The sequence below is a fragment of the Gouania willdenowi genome, chromosome 13 (assembly GCF_900634775.1).
Source record: "Gouania willdenowi chromosome 13, fGouWil2.1, whole genome shotgun sequence".
Classification (NCBI taxonomy): domain Eukaryota; kingdom Metazoa; phylum Chordata; class Actinopteri; order Blenniiformes; family Gobiesocidae; genus Gouania; species Gouania willdenowi.
In genome coordinates, this window is record NC_041056.1 from 10,435,911 (window position 1) to 10,463,848 (window position 27,938).

Below are 27,938 nucleotides of genomic sequence, written 5' to 3' on the forward strand. Positions count from 1 at the left end.
ACGAGTGGACCAACATTCCACAGGCCACAATCAACAACCTGATCAACTCTATGCTAAGGCACTGCATGAAGCAAATGGTGCTCACACCAGATACTGACTAGTTTGAAGTATGAACGAGAAAATATTTATATAAGACGTTACAAAACAAGCCCACTCGCTGACAGATAATGAATTAGTGTAAGACTAAACTTGTTTTATTCAACACGGTGATACGTGCGCGCGCGCACACACACATTACAGACACTCCCACAGTAGAACATGATACAGCTCTCAGCCTCTCTCAGCTCTCAGTCATTCCTCAGCCTGCACACTGTGCACAGTGAGAGCTGCTCTCCAAATGGACGCTCTAGCTGCTCCTGCAGACAGACAGAGGGGATGGTACCTCTCGCTCATGGCTCCCAACACCAAAGGACCTACATTTGCCTGGTTGGACCCTTCCAGACTTTACTGCAACTCCCAGGTAAGATAAAGCTAATCATCCTGTGCAGTCTGCCTGCAGTCTGAGAGTTGTGTGAAGCTGTTCTCATCCTTTGCATTAGCATCATATCTACTTTTCTGGTTTCTAATCCAGGCTCTTGCAGACTGTGTTAAAGATCTCCTCAGTCCTTTTCACACAGACACCATTGACCTGGTTGCAGGAATCGATGCGATGGGATTCATCCTGGGTGAGAAAAAAAAACTAAACTAAAACAAAGTTCAGAAGATTTGAGCTTCAGAGATTGTAACAGAGTTCAGGTAATCTGACACTGCAGGCACATACACTATATTTAGACCCTTTCACTCGTCTAAACTCTGTTCCAAAGTGTAATAGATAATTTGTGTACTTTTCTCCTGTGAACACAGCACTGAATGCTTTGTTTGCTTCAGGGGCTTCTGTTGCCACCACTCTTGGCAAAGGTTTCCTGGCTATTCGTAAAGCAGGTCATCTGTGCGTGGAAACCAGAATCCAGAACTACTCAGACTACACGGGCAAAGAGAAGACCATGGAAGTCAGACTGGACGTGTTGCGACCAGGTTAACCCTAGTTGACCCATTTGACCCAGTCACATGGTTTCCTGGAAGGAAGAATGTTTGAACAGCTGCAGTTTGAAAATGAGGAGAAAAGGGAAAATAGCACATTTGATACTGAGATAATTGGTGAAGGTCCAGTATTATGCTATTTTTCACCCATCTCCCTTTGTTCTATGAACCCCAGCAACTAGTAATTGTAATTATCAATTACACAATTACAGTTATGAATCCCAACCCTGGTTTGTAATGAATATATATTTAGGGGCATTAGCCATGCACTCATTATTGTGTGCAACTATAATATTGTAATGAATTAATTTAGTTGATTTGCATTTAAATAACTATCAACAAAATTGTGGAAGTATGCACTGCAGTTTTTGACAACAATCTCCACCAAGCACCAAGTGTCCTCTTAGCCAGATGTTGGCAGTTGTCTGGATCAGTGATCCTGATAGCTTGATTATTCACTGATACAAAATGTATAACCCCATTAATACCGATACAGTAGGCGAAAATGTACGGGCACCCATTTTTTTTTTTTTTTTCAAAAAATTGCGGTGAAATGTGCAAACCAGATCGGATCCAGAGGGAACTCTGTGGGGTAATTGAGGAACCGGCCCACAACATAGAAGTCTAACGTAATTGACCGATTTAACTTCATAAAAATCGGGCAATTACGAACCAAATGCCTAAATGATAAGAGAGATTTTTATTTTTTTTAAACTGACCCAGAATCAGTATATTGATCTTGATCCCCTTCAAAATGTAATGGAATCTTCCAATAGAATCTTCTTTGGTTACAATTTGGTCATAATCTGAGTACTTTTGACATAATCCTGCTAACAAACAAATAGATACAGGTGAAAATAGTACAATAAGCGTGTGTGCAACTTAAGCTTTGATTTACAAAAGCAACATTTTAAATAAAAATACAATTAAATATTATTATTCCCCGCCACAACGTGGAAGGGGAAGAACTCCGTGCTTCCGAGTTAAAGGGGACAGCTTTTCTCAGAAACTGTTTAATATAGGATAACCAAATTTGGTGTGTGGCTTCAGGGTATCAATACCTTGATGGAGTTCGAAAATGAGAAGTGCACAATTGTTTTTTCCAGAGTTATAGCCCTTGTTCCATTTTTTTTTTTATTCTGACAGCTTTTCTCAGAAATCGTTTAAGATAGGATAACCAAATTTGGTGAGTAGCTTCAGGATATCAAAACCTTGATGGAGTTTGAAAATGAGAAGCGCGCACTTATTTTTTGCGGAGTTATGGCCCTTGTTACATTTTTTTTTTTACTCTGTTCGAGGTATCTTCAAAGGGGACAGCTTTTCTCAGAAACCGTTTAAGATAGGATAACCAAATTCGGTGAGTAGCTTCAGGGTATCAAAACTTTGATGGAGTTTGAAAATGAGAAGCGTGCAATTATTTTTTTTTCCAGAGTTTTTGCCCTAGTTCTGTTTTTCTTTACTCTGTTCGAGGTATCTTCAAAGGGGACAGCTTTTCTAAGAAACCGTTAAAGATAGTTAGTAATTTTATATTCTGATGTGATATTTTATGTATACATCTAAGTTCTTAGATTTAGGACATTTAGTAAAAGGTTGTGAGTTATAATGAGAACCAATCTGGTGGGGGATGTTGATGACTGTCTCCTTGTTTTTGATTAATTTAATTCTCAGCTTTTCTTTTGAGTATCTACATAAACACACACAGTCGCACATTGGAGTAACATGATAATGCACAGAATACTCTCTATACTTTATCACACTAATGTGAAAAGTGAACATGTGCTGCTGCAGGTCTGAGGGTTTTGCTGGTGGATCAGTGGATTGAGACTGGAGGGACGATGAAAGCTGCCATCAAGCTGGTGGAGAGGCAGGGGGCCACAGTAGCAGGTTGGTGGCCCTTCATTGAAACATGATGAGTAATACAATACCAGTCGTTCCCTGTGTGAGTGATGAGGTCATCTGTGCACAGGCGTGGCCGCCGTGGCCATTGAAAACACAGAGGGAGGGAAGTGGATTAAAGAAAACTACAAATTCTCCCACTGCATCCCTGAAGAGCTCCAGGGTCAGATTGACAGAAAGTACCTGAACTCCTTCAAACTCCTTAACAAGAAAATCAAAGAAGACCAGAAACTAAATCACATTTGATGAAATCACTTTATCGAATAAAAACTCTAACCGAGCAGAAAAGGTTTGTTCTTTTTTCTTTCTTTCTTTAATACAGAAATGGTTTCAAAGTAACAAAGCTTTCAGGTCATTCCAGCAAATTTTCAAGACATCCCACGCCCTTTGATCTGAAGAAAATTCTGAAATTTTGACCAATTGTTCTGTGCTTATTAAATGGGACATTCTTAGTTATGTGTATTACTATACCAAATTTAGTTTCCTATGTGATGTAGTTCCTGAAATATTGAAAGCGGAATATAGAAAAAAAAATGAGTGGCTGTGTGGCTGTTGAATAATCACAAAACAATTAATAAAAATTTCAAAATTTTTTGTGACCGAAGTGCGTCAGCCATTTGCAAGTTTTCAGTCAAAATATTTTAATAATAAAAAATTTATACTAAATGAAAAGTTTAGTTTATTACAATACTGTTGGAGAAAGAATAGAGAACACTACATCAGATTATTCAGTCCATGTTTGGCAGGAATAAAAAAGGCCTCAGTCTTTCTTTGGTGACTTGGCCTTGCTCTCCAGAGCAACACCACAGGAATCCACAAACTTTTAATGAGGGAAACAGTTTCCAGGCCAGTTTAAAAAGGTCAGGAAGTGATCGTCACGTGCCCTCCTCTTTGCTTCGGCCACACAAACCCCTACGAGTCAGTCGTTTTTATCCCTAAATGTGGGACTTTCAACTCCTGCGACGCTCCTCACTGGCAGCAGTTGGTCTGTTTTTTCTTTGATGTGGCATAAAGATTATTGGATGGGCTTTTGATTCCTGGGAGACAAACACACCAGTAATTGAATAGATGTGATGCACACATGGCATTCTCTGGGATAGGCTTCGGTACTCACTGACAACGTCTCCAATTTTTCTTGACCCGCCCTTTTCAAGCTCCGCGAGGACGTTGGTTTCAAAAGCCAGTGCAGCGACTCGGAAGAAAAACTCCTTGACGTTTTCTCCTGCGTCATGGAAGACAAATAGAACGTTCAGGAACTACAGCAGAGGTGTCAAACTTGTTTTAGTTCAGGAGCCAGATACAGACTAGTTTATCTTAAGTGGGCCGCAGATTTTTGGAGGGAAAATTAGTAATTTAATCATTATTGTGTTTAATTTTGGACTTCTACGTATGAATGAATTATAAAATATGTAATATCAAAGCAATAAGTGAAAGATGCCAATCCCTGCAGGATCTTCACTTTCAATTTATATTTAGATTTTGTGGCTTATTTTTGTCATTTGGGTACATTTTGTGGAATAATTTGGAGATAAATGCAGGATTTTGGAAAAATTCTGAGTTCTTGCAACAGTTTGAGATGGAAAAAAGGCTGGCATCATGTGATGATGTTGTGGGGTTTCATTGAAGTTGCATATTATTTTGAAGATATCTATCTGAGGAATTTACAACTGAGTTAGTTTACTTTGCACAAAAAAATCGTGGTTTCTCTGACTTTTTTGCTTCCTACTGCGGGCCAGACTGGATGTTCTAAAGCTCTGGTTTTGGGCCTTGAGTTTTACACGTGTGAATTAAAGCAACAAAATAATGAAACACACCATGTTTGACATTCAAACTCATTTGGATTTGCACATAAAAACATAGAGGAAGTGATTTTTAAACCACCTCAGATGTGATTACTGAATGTAGATGTTATAATTATTCCGTTTTTAATGGGGGGTTAAATTAATACTTTATTGTGCACTGCATTGATTGCATCATAGTGTTTTCCAGGGTTGATTGAACCCAATTTCATTACAAAAACAAAAACAAAACAAAAAAACAAATTTTTCCAGGATCAGCTTAAGCTTGAGTTTTGCTCAGTCCTGAACTCACCAGTGAGCGATGAGATGGCCCAGTACTCCGCACTGATCTCATTGGCAAGGTCGAGGGCGTCTCGCTCAATCAGAGCATATTGAGCAGGAGACTGTTGGACAAACCAGGAGAGAAAATGAAACTTAATACACAAACTTTTTAAATTATTGTGATGTCCTGGGATAAGTTTTCTCATCTGACTGGGACACTAATCCCTGCTAATGCTACATTTTAAGCAGGTGAATGTGTCATATGTGGGGTCCGTGTTAAACACCTCTGTCTGACGTTTGCGAGGCTTTGGCTGTGTTCGAAATGTCATACTAAGTGTCTGACGTCAAAATGAGTATGAGGTGCACATGTGTCAAACTCAAGGCCCAGGGGCCCGATCCGGCCCTTCAGAGCATCTGATTCGGGTCGAAGGAGAAAGCAAAAATGACAGCGAAAACATTAATTGTTGTTAATTACCAAATAATTCAGTTGTAAATTGTTGTTGAAATAACTCATTTTCTCAAATTATTCCACAAACTCTCCCCAAATTAAATAAAAATTGGTAAAAATAAATAAATAGAATAAAAAATCAAAGGATATTTAAGTTTCTGTCACTAATTGCTTGGATATTGTTGATGCCTTCCATACTTTATGTATAATTTATAACTGGAAGTGCAAACTTGGGCACAATAATGTTAAAATTGTTCGTATTCCCACCTAAAACCTGTGGTAAAAACTGGTCCGCATTTGGCCCTTGAGTTAAAATGAGTTTGACACCCCTGTGTAGTGCGTTCACATTAGATAGTATGAAAAGATTGAGTACGCAAGAAATACCCAGGTGCATATTTTTGAAGTATGCACACTAGTCATACTTTACCGCCCCATGATGCATTCATCCTGGGACTAGTTTCAAGCTAAAAGGCAAACATCCCCTTTTCAAAACAAAAGCATCTCTTCTTGTCTTCCAATAGTTTTTAACACTTCTGTAAATGAGGCTCTTGTTTAGAAGTTAATCAGAATTTTAGTCAGTAGCACAATGGCAAGTCTCTGAAATGTTGGCATGAAATGTGTTTCCTGCGAGTTTAATGGATCAAATGACCACATGTTGATATTCTACTTGGTCACTTTCGTGCTTAAAATGTTTTCAGAACTTTCAAAGGTGGGGAATCAACAGAGATATTTAGCCTTCAGGTTTCAAAATGCATCTTGGGAAACTTGGAAGTATACTTTAGTGGGAACGGTCATCATCCTAATCCTCCTAACCATACTTATATATTATGTAGTAAACAGTATATATACCGTACTCATTGAGTGTGTAGTACGTTAGTATGCGATTTCTAACACAGCCTATGACTGTGTTTCTGCAGCAGATGCTTCATTTCCTGTAATACTCTTTAAAAAGCCACTTGACTCAGGTCGAACTGAGTACTGGTATAAAAAATGAAAACATGGTGGCAGAAAAAATTCAGTGGCTTCCTCAAAAAGTAAATAAGCTGAGTGGAATCATGGAGAAGTCTCTTATTTCCACATCAAAATGTTTGACTAGGCTTTTGTAAGGAAAAAAAAAACATTCCCACATTCTGAGCCTGGAAACTGCTGGGACTGAGCCAAGCAACTCACATCTGACTCCAGGAGAAACCTCAGTAAACCACAGGCGCATCTACTGTAAGCGGTAAAAAAAAAAAAAAAAACGTACGCTCAGGTCTTTCTTTGTGCCCACCAGGAACAGCTGGACACTGGTGGGGTCGTTCTCCTTCAACGACTCCTCCAGCCACTGCCTGCAGGTGCACAAAAGGGGGTGAAAATCACAGTATATAGAGCAACTTTTATCACAGTGGGGGACACAAAAATGTGATTGTCTGAATGAAGGGCCACATTATCCACATTCATGTCAGCATTCAAAATAATGACCTATCAGAGCATTAATACAGGGATCAACAAGGGTTTATTGATTGATTGACATCTTTATTTCAAACAAGTAAAATTATAATGGGACAGTAGTTTAAAAACTGTAAAATTATCAACTACAACAGCAGTTGATTTGATCCAAATTCTGTTCCATAATTTTACTCCACAAATTGACATACAAAAACATTTCAATGTTGTTCAAACACTTCAAATCTTTAAATTTAGTGTCCATGTTATTTTGCGCAGTTTTTATGTATTTTTTCTTGATTCTGAAGTCATTTTGTGTATTTTATTTGTCATTTGTTTTGTATTTGAGTAGTTTTAGTTGTCACTTTATTGATTTTACTTTTTTGTCCTTTTTTCCTAGTAATTGTGTGTGTTTACTTTGGGAGGGCCACAAAAAATGGAACTTCCGTCAGTTGCCCAATGTCTGGTATAGAGAAAAAAAATGTGGAAAAATGAAAGAATGAACTTACCTTACATGTCCCAGAGAGGCCACATCATTTACATCAAATGCAATGATCACAACTAAAAACACAAAAAATTAAAATAATCGGTGTAAAGCTGAAAAACGATTGCAGCCTGTGATGTTTTTGCTTTGTATGAAAGGTTAGCAGCTCACCCTGAGCTCCTCTGTAATATGTAGAGGCAATGCACTTGAATCGTTCTTGACCAGCCGTGTCCCACCTAAAGACGCAGAGACAAATCCACGAGCAAAATCACAACTAAGCACAAAGGAAATTTGAACTTTAAGATGAGCAAATGAGCAACTTTTTACAAAATGTAGCAACAAACTAAGTTTGAAAAAACGTGAATTTTTTTAGGTTACTTTTGACCAGATTTACAGCAATGTTTGTAAAATTTGTGATTTATTTTTTCTCATATAAATATGTCAATGTTAAAATGCTAATCGTAAATATTAAATATGAAATCTAAATGTGAAATATGAAATCTAAATGTGAAATATGAAATCTAAATGTGAAATATGAAATCTAAATGTGAAATATGAAATCTAAATGTGAAATATGAAATCTAAATGTTATATTAAAATATAAATGTTAAATGCTAAATGTTCAGTATTAAATCTATATGTCCTAAGTGAAACTAAATATTTAGCTAATATGCAAATTCACTGTTTAGGTTTAGATTCGACATTTAGATTTAGATTTAATGTTTGGATTCAAAATTTAATATTTAGATTTAGATTGAATATTCAAGATTTAGATTTAACATTTAGATTTGACATTGACATGTTTTTACGAGAAAGAAAATTTCACAAATTTTGCTGTAAATGTGATCTAAAGTAACATTAAAAAACATTAAAAAAATTCAAATATGTTTTTTAAAAATGGTTTGTTGCTAAATGTCGCAAAAAGTTGCTGTTTATTTTAGCATGCATAACTTTACAATCGGTGCCCCGTAGTTAACATGTGAGCAAGTGTCAGTATTTCTTCCAAAGGCATTTTTTCTGTACACGAGTTAAATTCAGCCACCTGGATAAATATGAGTACTTGTATGTCAAACTATGTTAATGTCAGCAAGAACAGGCTTTAAGAGGATTTGATTGAATTTCTTGATTATTTTCCTTTCTGTGTCACTAATCCAGATGTTGACGTATTGCTGACTCACAGCTGCAGGCTGAAAGGAACGCCCAGTACTTCAAAGCGTTCCATCTCAAAATCCACGCCGATCGTTGCCTTGTAGTTCTTATCAAAGGCATCTTTACAAAACCTGTAATGAGACCAAATTGTTGAGTGAAGTGTTAATAATAATGTAATACAAATCAATATTAATACAACCAGTAACAATACACATACATAATACACTACCTCTCATCACATTGCCACATCAATTAATAAATAATAATCATTAATGACCATAATCAATTACACTTGCTAAATAACCTGTTTTTGGACATTTTCTTGAACTGGTTGATACAGTATTTGGACTTTGCTTGAGTTGTTTGAAGTCGTGTTCCCCTCTTCATTGATAATCTCCCTTTTTTGCCTTATACATGATGTTTGCTGTTTGGTAAGATACAATGTCAGTGAATTTCAGTAGTTTTGATTGTATAAAAAGTGGATTTGTGTATTCCAAGGTGTTGACCTCGTGAATAGTCCTTATTGGTCTTTTCTACAGAATAGTAAGTGACTGTAATGCAGAAATGTGTTTTCATGTACCCTTTCAATTTCAACCCCATCTAATTCTAATTGCACATTTATATTCCATGTGCATTTGCCAAATAACGTGAGCTTAGTCTTTCTTACATTTAATGATTTTTTTTATTCCAGTCAAACCATATCTTTAGTTTTTTTCATTTCCTCGTTTATAACTGTTTCCACTTTAATGTTTTCTCCTGAACCAAAAATATTTGTGTCATTCGCGAAATTGACCAATCTTAGCCACCTTGATACTTTACATGTCATTGATATACAAGATAAACAATTTGGGGCCCAATACTGACCCCTGGGGGACCCCGCAAGCAATGTCCAAATATCCAGAGCAGTGATTACCTAACTTTACAAACTGTTGCTGTCCTTTCCAATAACTATTCACCCAGTCTAATGGATGAACTCTAAAACGAGGACATTTTGAAACAGAAAACTGGAGCCTCAACACGGACACATGATTGTGTGTTCTCATACCGATTAATCAGGCAGGTTTTCCCCACAGCCAGGTCTCCCACCACAATGACCTTTGAGATCTTGAACCTGCTGAGAACAGAAGGAAAAAAAGGTGTTCAATGTAAAAACCAGCACAGGACAAAGACACAGGCTGTGTTCGAAATTGCATATTAACGTACTACTCATACTAAGTCTGACGTCAAAATGAGTATGTAGTATGTTCCAATTGGATAGTATGGAAAGATTGAATACACGAGAAATACCCAGATGTATACTATATCGGGACATTTTAGGTATGCTAGTCACACTCAACTTCCCCATGATGCATTGCAAACGAGACTTAAAATCATTGTGGGACTGGCTTCAAGCTAAAAATCTAACATCCCCTTTTCAAAACAAAAGCATCTGTTCTTGTCTTCCATTAGTTTTTTAATGCTTTTGTAAATAGGGCTCTTGTTTTGAAGTTAATCAGACATTTTGTCACAAGCAAAATGGTCCGTTTCCGAAATGTGTTTCCTTAGGTTTAATGGATCAAATGACCACATGTTGATATTCTACTTGGTCACTTTCTCGCTGCAAATGTTTACAGACCTTTCAAAGGTGGCGAATCAACAGAGATATTTAGCCTCAGTGTGCTTCAGGTTTTTGTTGTTGCAAGTATACTTCAGTGGTAACGGTCATCATCCTAATCATACTAATAATGTATATCGTAGGCGGTATATACTCGTTGAGGGTGTAGAATGTTAGTATGTGATTTCGAACACAGCCAAAGTATGGAAAGATTGAGTATGAAAGAAATACCCGGATGTATACTATATCGAGAGATTTTTGAAGTATGCAAGGTGGGCACAATAGTCATACTCAACCTCCCCATGATGCATTGCGAGTGGAACGTAATATCGTCCTTGGACCGGCTTTAAGCTAAAACTCAAACAATTTTGTCAGAAGCACAATGGAGGGTCTCTGAAATGTCAGCATGAAATGTGTTTTTGTGAGTTTTATGGATCAAATGACCACATGTTGATATTCTACTTGGTCACTTTCTCCCTTAAAATGTTTTCAGAACTTTCAAAGGTGGCGAATCAAAGGAGATATTTCGCCTCAGTGTGATTCCGTTTTTTATCATTGTAGGTTCGAAATGCATCTTGGGAAACTTGGAAGTATACTTTAATTAGAATGCTCATCATCCTAATCCTCCTAACCATACTTAAAGTATATAGCAGACAGTATATACTCATTGAGTTTGTAGTGCATAGTACAGAGTATGCTATTTTGAACACAACCTCAGGCTTCAGGTTAGTGTACTTGCCCTACGGTGCCGGTCCGCTGTTCCTGACATGCTGTCTTCACTTTGTTGTTGAAGTCGTTCAGGGTGTGAACCGCCGCCTCCTTCCTGAAACACTAAAAAAGAGGGAGGTGTGAGGTGCCGATTGTTTCACAAGGATGACCTGGTGATGAAAAAGGCCAACCTGGGGGAGCTGGGCAATGATCCGATCCCGTCGAACTGGAGGAAAGACACTCATGCCTGAAACTCTGAGGGACATGAAGCCTTTATAGAGACGACTCCTAAATGTTTACAGCAGAAAACATTATCAGTCATTATCAGCAATAAGCCCAAACAAATCCGATGTTGCACATCCTAGCAGCCATGTCTAAAATATAGACATATAGATATGGATAGATATTGATGACCAAGCTGAGTCAGCAAAGAACGAAGGGTTTGTCTGTCATTTGATGTGTTTATTTGTATTTCTGTTTATCTTTGTTGTTTTGTGTGTTATGAGTCATTCTCTGTGTTTCTGTTTCATTTAGTATATTTTTCTCTACAAATTATTGAGTTTTTTTTTTTTTTTTTTGAGTCATTTTGTGTATTTTGTTGTCATTTTGTGTTTTTGGAATCCTTTTTCCTGTTCATGTTTGTGGGTTTTGGAGTAATGGGATGTTTTTCTTTTAGTGTATTTTTGTTGTAATCTAGGGTTTTTATATCCATTTTAGGTATCTCTGCTTTTATTTTGTAGTGGTTTGGTTTGAGGTTGTTTTTTGTATATTTTTAGTAATTGTTGTGTATGTCTTGTCTTTTAGTTTTTTTTTTTTTTTTTTTTTGTATAATTAATGTTTTGGAGTTGTTTTGTTTTTTGTTTTGTTTTGATCATTTTTGAAGACTTTTTGTGAATTATTGTTGTCATTTTGTGTTTTTGAAGTGTTTATTTTTGTAGGGGTTTTGTGTGTTTTTAGAGTAGTTTAGTGTGTTTTTCTAGCTTTTGTGTATTTTTGGGTTTTATTTTCTGTATAACGTATGCTTTTTGAGTAATTATTTTACATTTTTTTTGTTGTCATTGTATGTATTTATGTTTTAATTTTGTAGTAGTTTGGGGGGGGGGTTAGTATTTTTTGTGTATTTCTTGTCTTTTTGTGTTTTTTGTATAATATATGTTTTTGGAGTCGTTTTATTGTGAATCTATTTTGTCATTTTGTGTTTTTGAAGTTTTTCTGTTGTCGTTTTGTTTATTTTTGTAGGAGTATTGTATGTTTTTGGAGTAGTTTTTTGTGTGTGCGCTTTTCTTGTCTTTGTGTATTTTTGATGTACTTTTGGTTTGTATTTTCTGTATAACGTATTATTTTGTGAGTGAGTCTTTTAGGTGTACTTTATTTTGTTGTTGTTTTACCGTAATTTTGTGTTTAATCGGGTCTCAGTGTGACTCAGCAGCTCCATCTGCTCCAGGTATTTGTTTTAGTTTGCCATGGTCACCGGTAAATAAAGCGCGTCCTGTCCCAACGCACAGCCCTGAACCAACCATTGGAGATCCCACTAGACCCCAAACAAAAACGGATTCCAGCTCAGAACCGAGCAATGGATGAATAAAAATCAGTGTTTGAGACGTTAGTAAAACAATCTCAGATCAGATTACTGAGAGGGTCGCATCTAATCCTATTGTTCATCACAGAGAGACGATAATACACCTCATTTGCAGCATTTCGTCGACACGTTACACGCCAGTTGTTAAAGTAAAAGCAAACAAAAAACAAAAAAAAAAAGAGAGACACGATGAGTCAACTTCACCAGGCAGCCTGTTGGTTGGGGGTTAGGGACACCCAACGGGGACGGGACGGAGGATGGCCCGGTCTGGTCCGGTCCGCTTCAGCACGTCCACTCCTCTGCTTGCAGTTCTCCCTCACAGACACGACCACTACACAGCAGCACCAGCCCGGTCCGGTAATACATACACGGTCAAGACGGTAAGGAAGTCCACAGAGCCGAGAAACAGAGAACACAGACACGCTAACCTCCCGGTTCTCCTCCCACAGGCTTTCTGCGCCCCCCCTGCTGGACAAAAGGAAGAACTGTTCCCAATAATAGGGCCCACCAGGGGTGGACTGGGACCCAAATCCAGCCCTGGCATTTTCAGTACAGACCAGCCAATGATGTTATCAGAGGACACCATTGAGTCAGTGATTCTCAACATGTGGCTCTTTATGTTTTAATTGTATTTATTATTCCCCCAGAAAACCTTAAAAAGAAAAACCTTAACTCCTTTTTTTTTTTTTTTTTTTTTTTTTTTACCTTTTCCCTTTTCTTTGTCCCATTTTTGCCCCTTTTCAAAACTTTTTTTCAGACTTTAGCTAACGTTTGTCAATAAATATAATAGGGAAAGTTGTTGGGGGTTCGATACCTGTCTATGCGTAGATGTGTCTTTGGGCAAGACACTGAACCCTAAGTTGCTCCCAGTGGTTGACCAACGCCTTGCTCAGTCCCATTGTTGTGTGAATGGGTGAATGAGTTAATATTGTAAAGTGCTTTGGGACTTCTTCAGTGTATGTATAAAAGCGCTAAATCAAGTTAATTTCCCCAAATTCCAATTTTTGCCCTTTCTTTAATTTGTTGGGCTACTTTTCATCCAAATAAGCTGTTTTTTGCACCATAAATACCACTTGTTTCTTTTTTCCTTACATTTTGCCTCTTTTTGTTCCACATTTTTGCCCTTTTTCACTGTTGTTTGCCACATTTTGAAAGCTGTAATTTGGACCTGCCAAAAATAAATCCAAAATGCAGCTTGAAATGTTTAGCACCTCCTTTAAAAGTCCAACAACGTCGACTGGTTATCTCCTGTTTATATGGGGTATGAGAGGCATGTGAGAGCATCTAACTTCTCCCAAAAGAAAGACAAAGAAAGTCACATCGAGGTAGAAGGTTACATCTTATAAGTAAGCACACATTCAATGAGTAAGATACACGAGTAAATATGATTTATTAATTTCGCCACCACACAACGTAACTCTGCTTTTGCTGAATGGATGTAGAGTCGTGAACAGATTTACGAGTCTAAGCAGCACCTGCGGTGTCCATCATGTTGTAAAGAGTCTGCGCATGCACCTAATTTAGTATGCATACGTCATATTATATGGGTCTATTGGCTGAGATTAGACCAGTGACATCACTAACCGTCACTGTGGGCCCTGTCCCTTCTTTAAAATATTTTTTTGAAGGTTTTGATCCATTCATTTCTTTTAATGTGATATTTATTGCCTAAAGTGTGCGTAATGAGGCCGATATAAACGTCATATTTGTGCGTCTCTCCAGGATCTCTGTTGTGAAGTTGCTCGGAGTGCACACAGGGGGGCAGACTTCACCTTCTAATTAGCTGATTCTCTTCTACAGTGTTTAAATGAGCTCCTGACTCCAATTTTCACACATTCAGAAAACAAATATTTATTTTACTCCACCTCTGATGTGAGGATGCCGATTTTAATCTTGTAAATGTTTCTGAGCGTTCACGTCCTACTGGTAGTAAAAGTGCAATTGCGGACGTGCCAGCAGGAGAAGTCCCTATTGCGGCGTTAGGCACAACGGTTACACGACAAAGCAAGACAAAAAAGGAAGACCATCATGGGAAAGCAACAGTCTAAAGGCGCAAATGTACTCGGGCTGAACATTTATTTAAAATGTTATGATGCCCACTTGTTAGCGACAAATCCTTGATATTTTAACATTTCTATATAAGAAGTTATCCTTTTGCTTAATTAGTGGTTATTGTGTATTGGATGGTGGATTTGCGATGCACGGATTATAGCAGGATTCTTGATTGAGAATGGAACACCTCAAGGCAGCACAATAAGCCCTTTATTATTTTCTATGATGATAAATGATGTATTTAGAGGAATAGAGTATGGAAGGGGGTTTTCACTTTTTGCAGACGATGGGGTAATGTGGACAAGGGGAAGAAATGTGGAGTTCATTGTAAAGAAACTGCAGCGGGCAATTAAGAAAGTAGAGAAATTGGGTTTTAGGTTTTCAGTAGAGAAAACAAAAGCAATGTTTTTTTTACAAGAAAAACAATTGGCAGTGATGTAAAATTAAAATTGTATCATTAAGAATTGGAATGAGTAAAACACTTTAAGTTTTCAGGATTACGGTTTGAAATACATGGGCTGTACATGTCCAGAAAATTATGGATAAATGTAAAAAAAATATTTAGATGTTATGAGGTGCCTGAAGCCACAGTAGATCTAACATTATTAGGAAAGATGAATAAAGTTAGGTAATTTCATTTTTTTTTGGCATAATAAATGGGTGGAAGGAAGGAAAGGACGATGGTTTAGAATTTAAAGGAAGGTTGGTGAAATGAGAAGTGCAGGAACCAATAGGAGAAATGAATTAATAATATCTAGACTACGGTTTGGTCACAGTGGAATAAACAGTACATTGTTTAAAATAGGAACACGTAACACGGTCGTAAAGATGTGATCATGTGGAAGAGGAGACAGTGGAACATGTTATTATACAATGTCAGAAATATGATTTAAAAAGAAGACAGATGGTGGAAAAAATTGAAAGGAATTAAGGTACAATTGAATAATAGATATCCTACAAAAGAATTCAGAAAATGAAGGATACAAGATTTTTTATTATTTACAGAAAGTAGAACACGTTATATTCTGAGCCACACTCCTTACCAGTAGGTGGTGAAAATACTTTATTTCACTATTATTTAACTCCTTTTGCAAGTTATGGTCCTCTTAAACTATGATCCACTTACAAACAGTAGGTGGCGGTAAAGCACTTTTAGTTTGTTAACCGCCATAAAACCCAAAAAGAAGGAGAAAGAGAAGCGAGCACAGCGGTGTCAGTAGAGAGAGAGGCTGTAGCATAGTGCTAACCCAGCTAGCAGAGGAGCTAGCAGAGGAGCTAGCAGAGGAGCTAGCAGAGGAGCTAGCAGAGGAGCTAGCAGAGGAGCTAACAGAGGAGCTAGCGCCAACGAGACGCTACAGGAAAGACACGTAAATGTAGATAAAAGAGAGGAAATGGAGCAACATAAAGCACCGCCACCACTGTCTCTTATCGGTAACCGTGCAGACAACTGGTGCACCTGGGAACAAAGCTTTCGACTGTATATAGTGTCCTCAGGGGAGAAAGATGAAAAGCTAAAGATAGACATTTTACTCCACACCATCGGTGAGGATGCACTGGAAGTGTTCAACACTCTGAAGGTTACAACTAATGGAGATGAGCTGACAATGGAGGATGTTCTTCAAGCCTTTAGAGATTACTGTAGTCCACGGAAAAATGTTGTCTTTGAACGATATCAGTTTTGGTCCTATCAGACGACAGCAGGGACATCAGTGAACGGATTCATCACAGAGCTGCGACAGAAAATCAAAGACTGTGAGTTTGGAATAATTGAGCATGATATGCTCAGAGATAAGTTTGTGTTAAGCATCACAGACTCTGACCTAAAAAAGAGACTGTTACAAGAAAGAGGGCTAACGTTAAACAGAGCAATAGAAATATGCAGAGCAACAGAGCAAGAAAAGACTCTGTTACAAGCCATGGAGACTGAACATGGAGTGCAAGAAGTTCCAGTGAATGCTGAAATGAAAATGATTCTTCCTGACAAGAGTCTCCACCATAACACCAGTAAACAATTAGGTTCTAAATCAGTTCAAAATATGGATGAGACAGAAAAACTTGTGCTGGCTGCCTTCATGCCCAAAGTTCATCTGCACAGATTAAAACTCCAGCAGTCGTCAGTCACTGATAGTATTTTCAGTGACAGGAAGAATATGGAGCAGCTGCTCACAGAGTGTCTCCACATAAAGCAGGAACCAGAGACGCTCAGTGAAGGTCAGGAGGGAAACCAGCTTTGTGTGGAGCAGGAGACAAACACTGCTGCTTCTCCTGTTAAATGTGAAGATGAAGAGGAGAATCCTCAGGCCTCCCAGCTACACTGGAGACAACTAACAGAAGTCAACATAAAGGAGGAGAAACCTTCAACCTGCAGTTTAAATGAATTCATAAACAGACAAACTGTGGGAATTAACAACAAAGGACCAGAAGCAGCCCAGAACCCAGATACAAACAGTTTAGTACTACAAGGTCCTGATGGAACGACAACAGACTTGTCTCAGGCTGAACATAGTGATGATGATGATGATGATGATGATGATGATGAAGACTCTGATCTCTGGCAGAAACCTCTGTCTGAGTCTGAAACTGAAGCTAAAGCTGACTTTGACTCCACCAGGAAAAAGAGAAAAATGTCTGACTCAAGTAAAAATGCTGAAATGGGATGTAAAGCTCCCAAAACAAGGATTAGTTCATTTAAACAGATTTGTACCAAGAAGAAGGTTCAGGTAAAAATGACATCTGAATGTGTGGGTGGTAAAAAATCACCACCCAGTGCTGCTTCAAAACTGAGAATTCATAAAGGAGAGAAACCATTTAAATGTGATGTTTGTAGTAAATGTTTTAAACGAAAGGATTACCTGCAGGTGCACATGAGAATCCACACAGGAGAGAGACCATATAAATGTGATGTTTGTAGTAAAGGTTTTACCAGTGGGCCTAACTTACAGTCACACGTGAGAATCCACATAGGGAAAAAAACATATAAATGTGATGTTTGTTGTAAAGGTTTTGACCATAAGTGTTCCCTGCGGTCACACATGAGAAACCACACAGGAGAGAAACCATTCAAATGTGATGTTTGTAGTAAATGTTTTACCAGTGGGCCTAATTTACAGTCACACATGACAATCCACATAGGGGAAAAACCATATAAATGTGACGTTTGCAGTAAATGTTTTACCAGTGGGCCTTACTTGCAGTTACACATGAGAATCCACACAGGAGAGAAACCCTATGAATGTGATGTTTGTTGTAAATGTTTTAACCACAAGTGTTCCTTGCGGTTACACATGAGAATCCACACAGGAGATAAACCATTCAAATGTGATGTTTGCAGTAAATGTTTTAACCAAAAACATTCCCTGCAGGTACACAAGAGAATCCACACAGGAGAGAAACCATTCAAATGTGATGTTTGTAGTAAATGTTTTACCTGTCGGCCTAACATGCAATCACACATGAGAATCCACACTGGAGAGAAACCATTCAAATGTGATTTTTGTAGTAAATGTTTTCACCGGAAGGATAACCTGCAGTCACATGTGAGAATACATAAAAGATAGAAACCTTTAAAATAGGGATGTAAAGATTTATCGTGAGGCAGTTAAAATTGATTCAAACATGTCACGGTTCACATCGATACTCTGAAATTGAATCGCAGTGCTATAAAAATATATATATATATATTTTTTTTTTTTTTTACAACATTCAGGATGCACCACCGTGTTTTAAATTCGAAGTGTGGAAGCATTTTGGTTTCCCCGAGAAAAAATGAAAGAGGTGAGAAAGAAAGGAGCAAAGAGAGAGAACGAAAGCCATTGTTTATATTATTTCACAATATTTGTTTTTAAAGTCCCAATTTTTAAGGCACAAAAATACATTTTCATTTGCACTTTTAAAATGAAAAGGAACTATTATGCAGTTTTGCATAGTTTACTGTAGAGCCAGAATTTAAATGAATAGGCTTCTTTCATTTGTATTATTAATTTCATTCAGGATTTATTTATAATTAAATGCATAGTTTATCAAGGGGTTCTTTTGACAATTAAAGATAAAAGAAAGTAGTACAGTATTTTTTATTCCAAAGAAAAAACATGAATATTTTTCAATCAGTATCGTGAATTAAATTGTATCGGGAGTTGAGTGAATCGTTACATCCCTATTTTAAAATTAAATATTTGTATGAAATCTTTAAAACAAAAGTCTAAACTGTAGGTCCAAAAGAGTACACACAGAAGAAACCCTTTGAATATGATAATGGGACAAAAATATAAATGATTCATTTGATATTAAAAATACCTAATTTGTTTTCTGTTTTTTTTTTTTGTTCCCTCAATAGTTATTTTGTTTTTTAGCTGCATTGGTTTAGATCATTGATGTTTGAAGTGTAGTTAAGAGTTTTATTTTTAAGTTCTTCCAGTAACCTAACAAAAGAGATTATGACAAAAATTTTAGAGTTGGGCAGTTTGTGTTTACAGTCAGTTATTTTTATTTGTTTAATGTATCTAAAAAATGTGTGTATATTGTTTTACCTTTGATAATTAAAGTCTCATCTGTGTTACACTAAAACAAATCTGTTCTTTTGATTTTAATATCTGATATGTCCCCGACCCTATTTGGGAACCGTTCAATAAATGTAAAGCTAATCACACCATCATATACACGTTGTTCTTAATCCTCCAAAGCATAAAAATTATTTCATAATTTCCCTCAAGTGTAATGTCATTTTTCCAAATCTGCATTGTATATTGGTAAGTGTTAAGTCTGTGAATTGAATGTTGAACTAAATTACAGCTCTTTGAGGCAGTAAATACTTTGTCATATGGTTCCAGCTTGAATATTTTTTTTAAATATATATACATACCATTTATCATACATTAGCTTTGTTGACCATTTGTTTAAAGTTAAAAAAAAAATGCCCTGTACTTTGAATTTTGTCCATTTTTTAGTTGCTTTATAAAAGGACAGGACCTATATTTATTTAAATTGTTGTAATACCTGTAATGCTAATTGCATATTTCCTGAGTGGTTATTGTTTGTGTCTTGTTTGCATTTTTAATTTATATTTAGAAGCTGAGAAGTTAGGGAATTATTACATGGAGGAGTAATGAGTGGCCATGCAGTCTCAGTATGTGACTGGGGAGCTCTCATCAATCTTTACACTGGCTCCCAGTCAGCCTCAGAATATACTTTAAAGTTCTGCTGCTGGTGTTTTTGGTCCAGAATACATCATGTTGTTGAGATGTTAGTCAGGTGTGAACCTAGCAGGTCTCTCAGATCTATGGACACAGGTCAGATAGGACAGTGGAGCCCAGAGTTCACAGTAAACATAGTGATGCTGAGTTTAGTTGTTATGCTGCAAAAATTGGAACAAACTGCCAGCAGAGCTGAAGTCAGCATCCAATGTGAACATTTTTAAATCAAAGTTAAAGGCACTGTTTTACTCGACTGCGTATGATTGAGAGATTTTTGGTCATGTTGTTGAGGTAAATGTGTTTGTTGATGATTTAAAATGTTTTGTTGCCGACTTTAATGTTCCTATTGTTTTTAAGCTGTTGTCTATTGCACTTTTTGATCATGTAAAGCACATTGAGTTGCCTTGTGTATGAAATGCGCTATACAAATAGATTTGCCTTGCCCTAACTGACGCCACAATGTGTGGAAACACGGCAACGGGACAATGGATTGTGGATTCCTAGATACGAATCCACAGCTATTACCAGTAGAGGGTGGTAATGTACTGACAAGTGGATGCAAACTGTTAATAAACCCCACACAAGAAGAAGAATTAACAACAACAAGAACAACAACTCTCGTGTCGCTGTGTGTGAGTCTAACAGTGAATATTATTAATATCCAGCCAACAGACGGAGTCAGGCCACACTATAATATCGCCTTAAAGCTCCACTGGAAAGTTAGAGAGCAGAAGACGGAGTTTCAGAGACAGAGAGAGGCTGGAGCAGAGTGCTAACCGAGCTAGCAGAGGAGCTAGCGAGACGCTACAGGAAAGACGCGTAGTTGTAGATAAAAGAGAGGAAATGGAGCAACATAAAGCACCGCCACCACTGTCTCTTATCGGTAACCGTGCAGACAACTGGTGCACCTGGGAACAAAGCTTTCGACTGTATATAGTGTCCTCAGGGGAGAAAGATGAAAAGATAAAGATTGACATTTTACTCCACACCATCGGTGAGGATGCACTGGAAGTGTTCAAGACTCTGAAGGTTACAACTGATGGAGATGAGCTGACAATGGAGGATGTTCTTCAAGCCTTTAGAGATTACTGTAGTCCACGGAAAAATGTTGTCTTTGAACGATATCAGTTTTGGTCCTATCAGACGACAGCAGGGACATCAGTGAACGGATTCATCACAGAGCTGCGACAGAAAATCAAAGACTGTGAGTTTGGAATAATTGAGCATGATATGCTCAGAGATAAGTTTGTGTTAAGCATCACAGACTCTGACCTAAAAAAGAGACTGTTACAAGAAAGAGGGCTAACGTTAAACAGAGCAATAGAAATATGCAGAGCAACAGAGCAAGAAAAGACTCTGTTACAAGCCATGGAGACTGAACATGGAGTGCAAGAAGTTCCAGTGGATGCTGAAATGAAAATGATTCTTCCTGACAAGAGTCTCCACCATAACACCAGTAAACAATTAGGTTCTAAATCAGTTCAAAATATGGATGAAACAGAAAAACTTGTGCTGGCTGCCTTCATGCCCAAAGTTCATCTGCACAGATTAAAACTCCAGCAGTCGTCAGTCACTGATAGTGTTTTCAGTGACAGGAAGAATATGGAGCAGCTGCTCACAGAGTGTCTCCACATAAAGCAGGAACCAGAGACGCTCAGTGAAGGTCAGGAGGGAAACCAGCTTTGTGTGGAGCAGGAGACAAACACTGCTGCTTCTCCTGTTAAATGTGAAGATGAAGAGGAGAATCCTCAGGCCTCCCAGCTATACTGGAGACAACTAATAGAAGTCAACATAAAGGAGGAGAAACCTTCAACCTGCAGTTTAAATGAATTCATAAACAGACAAACTGTGGGAATTAACAACAAAGGACCAGAAGCAGCTCAGAACTTAGATCCAAGCAGTTTAGTACTACAAGGTCCTGATGGAACGACAACAGACTCGTCTCAGACTGAACTTAGTGATGATGATGATGATGATGAAGACTCTGATCTCTGGCAGAAACCTCTGTCAGAGTCTGAAACTGAAGCTAAAGCTGACTTTGACTCCACCAGGAAAAAGAGAAAAATGTCTGACTCAAGTAAAAATGCTGAAATGGGATGTAAAGCTCCCAAAACAAGGATTAGTTCATTTAAACAGATTTGTACCAAGAAGAAGGTTCAGGTAAAAATGACATCTGAATGTGTGGGTGGTAAAAAATCACCACTCAGTGCTGATTCAAAACTGAGAATCCACACAGGAGAGAGACCATTTAAATGTGATGTTTGTAGTAAATGTTTTAACCACAAGTGTTCCTTGCAGGTACACAAGAGAATCCACACAGGAGAGAAACCATATAAATGTGATGTTTGCAGTAAATGTTTTAACCAAAAACATTGCCTGCAGGTACACAAGAGAATCCACACAGGAGATAAACCATTCAAATGTGATGTTTGCAGTAAATGTTTTAACCAAAAACATTCCCTGCAGGCACACAAGAGAATCCACACAGGAGAGAAACCATTCAAATGTGATGTTTGTAGTAAATGTTTTACCTGTCGGCCTAACATGCAGTCACACATGAGAATCCACACTGGAGAGAAACCATTCAAATGTGATTTTTGTAGTAAATGTTTTCACCGGAAGGATAAACTGCAGTCACATGTGAGAATACATAAAAGATAGAAACCTTTAAAATAGGGATGTAAAGATTTATCGTGAGGCAGTTAAAATTGATTCAAACATGTCACGGTTCACATCGATACTCTGAAATTGAATCGCAGTGCTATAAAAATATATATATATATATATATTTTTTTTTTTTTTTTTTTTTTACAACATTCAGGATGCACCACCGTGTTTTAAATTCAAAGTGTGGAAGCATTTTGGTTTCCCCGAGAAAAAATGAAAGAGGTGAGAAAGAAAGGAGCAAAGAGAGAAACGAGAGAGAGAGAACGAAAGCCATTGTTTATATTATTTCACAATATTTGTTTTTAAAGTCCCAATTTTTAAGGCACAAAAATACATTTTCATTTGCACTTTTAAAATGAAAAGGAACTATTATGCAGTTTTGCATAGTTTACTGTAGAGCCAGAATTTAAATGAATAGGCTTCTTTCATTTGTATTATTAATTTCATTCAGGATTTATTTATAATTAAATGCATAGTTTATCAAGGGGTTCTTTTGACAATTAAAGATAAACGAAAGTAGTACAGTATTTTTTATTCCAAAGAAAAAACATGAATATTTTTCAGTCAGTATCGTGAATTAAATTGTATCGGGAGTTGAGTGAATCGTTACATCCCTATTTTAAAATTAAATATTTGTATGAAATCTTTAAAACAAAAGTCTAAACTGTAGGTCCAAAAGAGTACACACAGAAGAAACCCTTTGAATATGATAATGGGACAAAAATATAAATGATTCATTTGATATTAAAAATACCTAATTTGTTTTCTGTTTTTTTTTTTGTTCCCTCAATAGTTATTTTGTTTTTTAGCTGCATTGGTTTAGATCATTGATGTTTGAAGTGTAGTTAAGAGTTTTATTTTTAAGTTCTTCCAGTAACCTAACAAAAGAGATTATGACAAAAATTTTAGAGTTGGGCAGTTTGTGTTTACAGTCAGTTATTTTTATTTGTTTAATGTATCTAAAAAATGTGTGTATGTTGTTTTACCTTTGATAATTAAAGTCTCATCTGTGTTACACTAAAACAAATCTGTTCTTTTGATTTTAATATCTGATATGTCCCCGACCCTATTTGGGAACCGTTCAATAAATGTAAAGCTAATCACACCATCATATACACGTTGTTCTTAATCCTCCAAAGCATAAAAATTATTTCATAATTTCCCTCAAGTGTAATGTCATTTTTCCAAATCTGCATTGTATATTGGTAAGTGTTAAGTCTGTGAATTGAATGTTGAACTAAATTACAGCTCTTTGAGGCAGTAAATACTTTGTCATATGGTTCCAGCTTGAATATTTTTTTTAAATATATATACATACCGTTTATCATACATTAGCTTTGTTGACCATTTGTTTAAAGTAAAAAAAAAAAATACCCCGTACTTTGAATTTTGTCCATTTTTTAGTTGCTTTATACAAGGACAGGACCTATATTTATTTAAATTGTTGTAATACCTGTAATGCTAAATGCCTATATCCTTAGTGGTTATTGTTTGTGTCTTGTTTGCATTTTTAATTTATATTTAGAAGCTGAGAAGTTAGGGAATTATTACATGGAGGAGTAATGAGTGGCCATGCGGTCTCAGTATGTGACTGGGGAGCTCTCATCAATCTTTACACTGGCTCCCAGTCAGCCTCAGAATATACTTTAAAGTTCTGCTGCTGGTGTTTTTGGTCCAGAATACATCATGTTGTTGAGATGTTAGTCAGGTGTGAACCTAGCAGGTCTCTCAGATCTATGGACACAGGTCAGATAGGACAGTGGAGCCCAGAGTTCACAGTAAACATAGTGATGCTGAGTTTAGTAGTTATGCTGCAAAAATTGGAACAAACTGCCAGCAGAGCTGAAGTCAGCATCCAATGTGAACATTTTTAAATCAAAGTTAAAGGCACTGTTTTACTCGACTGCGTATGATTGAGAGATTTTTGGTCATGTTGTTGAGGTAAATGTGCTTGTTGATGATTTAAAATGTTTTGTTGCCGACTTTAATGTTCCTATTGTTTTTAAGCTGTTGTCTATTGCACTTTTTGATCATGTAAAGCACATTGAGTTGCCTTGTGTATGAAATGCGCTATACAAATAGATTTGCCTTGCCCTAACTGACGCCACAATGTGTGGAAACACGGCAACAGGACAATGGATTGTGGATTCCTAGATACGAATCCACAGCTATTACCAGTAGAGGGCGGTAATGTACTGACAAGTGGATGCAAACTGTTAATAAACACCACACAAGAAGAAGAATTAACAACAACAAGAACAACAACTCTCGTGTCGCTGTGTGTGAGTCTAACAGTGAATATTATTAATATCCAGCCAACAGACGGAGTCAGGCCACACTATAATATCGCCTTAAAGCTCCACTGGAAAGTTAGAGAGCAGAAGACGGAGTTTCAGAGACAGAGAGAGAGGCTGGAGCAGAGTGCTAACCGAGCTAGCAGAGGAGCTAGCAGAGGAGCTAGCAGAGGAGCTAGCACCACCGAGATGCTACAGGAAAGACGCGTAGTTGTAGATAAAAGAGAGGAAATGGAGCAACATAAAGCACCGCCACCACTGTCTCTTATCGGTAACCGTGCAGACAACTGGTGCACCTGGGAACAAAGCTTTCGACTGTATATAGTGTCCTCAGGGGAGAAAGATGAAAAGATAAAGATTGACATTTTACTCCACACCATCGGTGAGGATGCACTGGAAGTGTTCAAGACTCTGAAGGTTACAACTGATGGAGATGAGCTGACAATGGAGGATGTTCTTCAAGCCTTTAGAGATTACTGTAGTCCACGGAAAAATGTTGTCTTTGAACGATATCAGTTTTGGTCCTATCAGACGACAGCAGGGACATCAGTGAACGGATTCATCACAGAGCTGCGACAGAAAATCAAAGACTGTGAGTTTGGAATAATTGAGCATGATATGCTCAGAGATAAGTTTGTGTTAAGCATCACAGACTCTGACCTAAAAAAGAGACTGTTACAAGAAAGAGGGCTAACGTTAAACAGAGCAATAGAAATATGCAGAGCAACAGAGCAAGAAAAGACTCTGTTACAAGCCATGGAGACTGAACATGGAGTGCAAGAAGTTCCAGTGGATGCTGAAATGAAAATGATTCTTCCTGACAAGAGTCTCCACCATAACACCAGTAAACAATTAGGTTCTAAATCAGTTCAAAATATGGATGAAACAGAAAAACTTGTGCTGGCTGCCTTCATGCCCAAAGTTCATCTGCACAGATTAAAACTCCAGCAGTCGTCAGTCACTGATAGTGTTTTCAGTGACAGGAAGAATATGGAGCAGCTGCTCACAGAGTGTCTCCACATAAAGCAGGAACCAGAGACGCTCAGTGAAGGTCAGGAGGGAAACCAGCTTTGTGTGGAGCAGGAGACAAACACTGCTGCTTCTCCTGTTAAATGTGAAGATGAAGAGGAGAATCCTCAGGCCTCCCAGCTATACTGGAGACAACTAATAGAAGTCAACATAAAGGAGGAGAAACCTTCAACCTGCAGTTTAAATGAATTCATAAACAGACAAACTGTGGGAATTAACAACAAAGGACCAGAAGCAGCTCAGAACTTAGATCCAAGCAGTTTAGTACTACAAGGTCCTGATGGAACGACAACAGACTCGTCTCAGACTGAACTTAGTGATGATGATGATGATGATGATGATGAAGACTCTGATCTCTGGCAGAAACCTCTGTCAGAGTCTGAAACTGAAGCTAAAGCTGACTTTGACTCCACCAGGAAAAAGAGAAAAATGTCTGACTCAAGTAAAAATGCTGAAATGGGATGTAAAGCTCCCAAAACAAGGATTAGTTCATTTAAACAGATTTGTACCAAGAAGAAGGTTCAGGTAAAAATGACATCTGAATGTGTGGGTGGTAAAAAATCACCACTCAGTGCTGATTCAAAACTGAGAATCCACACAGGAGAGAGACCATTTAAATGTGATGTTTGTAGTAAATGTTTTAACCACAAGTGTTCCTTGCAGGTACACAAGAGAATCCACACAGGAGAGAAACCATATAAATGTGATGTTTGCAGTAAATGTTTTAACCAAAAACATTCCCTGCAGGTACACAAGAGAATCCACACAGGAGAGAAACCATTCAAATGTGATGTTTGTAGTAAATGTTTTACCTGTCAGCCTAACATGCAATCACACATGAAAATCCACACTGGGGAGAAACCATTCAAATGTGATGTTTGCAGTAAATGTTTTAACCAAAAACATACCCTGCAGGTACACAAGAGAATCCACACAAGAGAGAAACCATATAAATGTGATGTTTGCAGTAAATGTTTTACCAGTGGGCCTTACTTGCAGTTACACATGAGAATCCACACAGGAGAGAAACCCTTTGAATGTGATGTTTGTTGTAAATGTTTTAACCACAAGTGTTCCTTGCAGTTACACATGAGAATCCACACAGGAGATAAATCATTCAAATGTGATGTTTGCAGTAAATGTTTTCACCAAAAACATTGCCTGCAGGTACACAAGAGAATCCACACAGGAGAGAAACCATTCAAATGTGATGTTTGTAGTAAATGTTTTAACCAACAACATTCCCTGCAGTCACACATGAGAATCCACACTGGAGAGAAACCATTCAAATGTGATTTTTGTAGTAAATGTTTTCACCGGAAGGATAACCTGCAGTCACATGTGAGAATACATAAAAGATAGAAACCTTTAAAATAGGGATGTAAAGATTAATTGTGAGGCAGTTAAAATTGATTCAAACATGTCACGGTTCACATCGATACTCTGAAATTGAATCGCAGTGCTATAAAAATATATATATATATTTATATATTTTTTTTTTTTACAACAGAGGGCGCTATCTACTTAGAATTTGAAATTCAGGATGCACCACCGTGTTTTAAATTCAAAGTGTGGAAGCATTTTGGTTTCCCCGAGAAAAAATGAAAGAGGTGAGAAAGAAAGGAGCAAAGAGAGAAACAAGAGAGAGAGAACGAAAGCCATTGTTTATATTATTTCACAATATTTGTTTTTAAAGTCCCAATTTTTAAGGCACAAAAATACATTTTCATTTGCACTTTTAAAATGAAAAGGAACTATTATGCAGTTTTGCGTAGTTTACTGTAGAGCCAGAATTTAAATGAATAGGCTTCTTTCATTTGTATTATTAATTTCATTCAGGATTTATTTTTAATTAAATGCATAGTTTATCAAAGGGTTCTTTTGACAATTAAAGATAAAAGAAAGTAGTACAGTATTTTTTATTCCAAAGAAAAAACATGAATATTTTTCAGTCGGTATTGTGAATTAAATCGTATCGGGAGTTGAATGAATCGTTACATCCCTATTTTAAAATTAAATATTTGTATGAAATCCTTAAAACAAAATAGTTAAGTGTTTTATTTTTAAGTTCTTCCAGTAACCTAACAAAAGAGATTATGACAAAAATTTTAGAGTTGGGCAGTTTGTGTTTACGGTCAGTTATTTTTATTTGTTTAATGTATCTAAAAAATGTGTGTATATTGTTTTACCTTTGAAAATTAAAGTCTCATCTGTGTTACACTAAAACAAATCTGTTCTTTTGATTTTAATATTTGATATGTCCCCGACCCTATTTGGGAACCGTTCAATAAATGTAAAGCTAATCACACCATCATATACACGTTGTTCTTAATCCTCCAAAGCA

At 37.2% G+C, this 27,938-nt stretch overlaps 4 protein-coding genes and 1 pseudogene across 5 annotated transcripts; 4 read left to right on the top strand and 1 right to left on the bottom strand.

Moving 5' to 3' along the window:
- The first annotated feature begins 265 nt into the window (after window positions 1-265).
- LOC114474279 (adenine phosphoribosyltransferase) lies at window positions 266-3,204 on the top strand. The gene is made up of 5 exons (XM_028464460.1): window positions 266-460; window positions 572-665; window positions 868-1,014; window positions 2,809-2,904; window positions 2,987-3,204. The coding sequence occupies exons 1-5, from the start codon at window positions 338-340 to the stop codon at window positions 3,160-3,162; spliced, it is 636 nt and encodes a 211-aa protein (XP_028320261.1). The 5' UTR covers window positions 266-337; the 3' UTR covers window positions 3,163-3,204.
- Window positions 3,158-12,821, bottom strand: LOC114474280 (ras-related protein Rab-34-like). Of its 2 annotated transcripts, none has more exons than XM_028464462.1 (11): window positions 12,568-12,821; window positions 10,976-11,072; window positions 10,816-10,907; window positions 9,528-9,593; window positions 8,512-8,613; window positions 7,505-7,569; window positions 7,359-7,410; window positions 6,671-6,752; window positions 5,008-5,098; window positions 4,031-4,138; window positions 3,158-3,953 (listed from the first exon to the last, which is right to left on the bottom strand). In XM_028464462.1, exons 2-11 carry the CDS (start codon window positions 11,048-11,050, stop codon window positions 3,886-3,888), a joined length of 801 nt encoding a protein of 266 aa, XP_028320263.1. In that variant the 5' UTR covers window positions 11,051-11,072; window positions 12,568-12,821; the 3' UTR covers window positions 3,158-3,885. The 2 variants fall into 2 exon arrangements, with proteins under 2 accessions (XP_028320263.1, XP_028320262.1); XM_028464461.1 differs by having other exon boundaries at window positions 9,528-9,596.
- A 2,921-nt stretch (window positions 12,822-15,742) lies between these two features.
- Window positions 15,743-18,071, top strand: LOC114474276 (zinc finger protein 2-like). Its single transcript, XM_028464456.1, has 2 exons — window positions 15,743-17,297; window positions 17,550-18,071. Exons 1-2 carry the CDS (start codon window positions 15,807-15,809, stop codon window positions 17,970-17,972), a joined length of 1,914 nt encoding a protein of 637 aa, XP_028320257.1. The 5' UTR covers window positions 15,743-15,806; the 3' UTR covers window positions 17,973-18,071.
- A 2,120-nt stretch (window positions 18,072-20,191) lies between these two features.
- LOC114474277 (zinc finger protein 2-like) lies at window positions 20,192-22,361 on the top strand. The gene has a single exon (XM_028464457.1). The coding sequence runs from the start codon at window positions 20,448-20,450 to the stop codon at window positions 22,263-22,265; it is 1,818 nt and encodes a 605-aa protein (XP_028320258.1). The 5' UTR covers window positions 20,192-20,447; the 3' UTR covers window positions 22,266-22,361.
- A 2,147-nt stretch (window positions 22,362-24,508) lies between these two features.
- On the top strand, window positions 24,509-27,077 carry LOC114474272 (zinc finger protein 239-like; annotated as a pseudogene).
- Window positions 27,078-27,938: the final 861 nt, after the last annotated feature.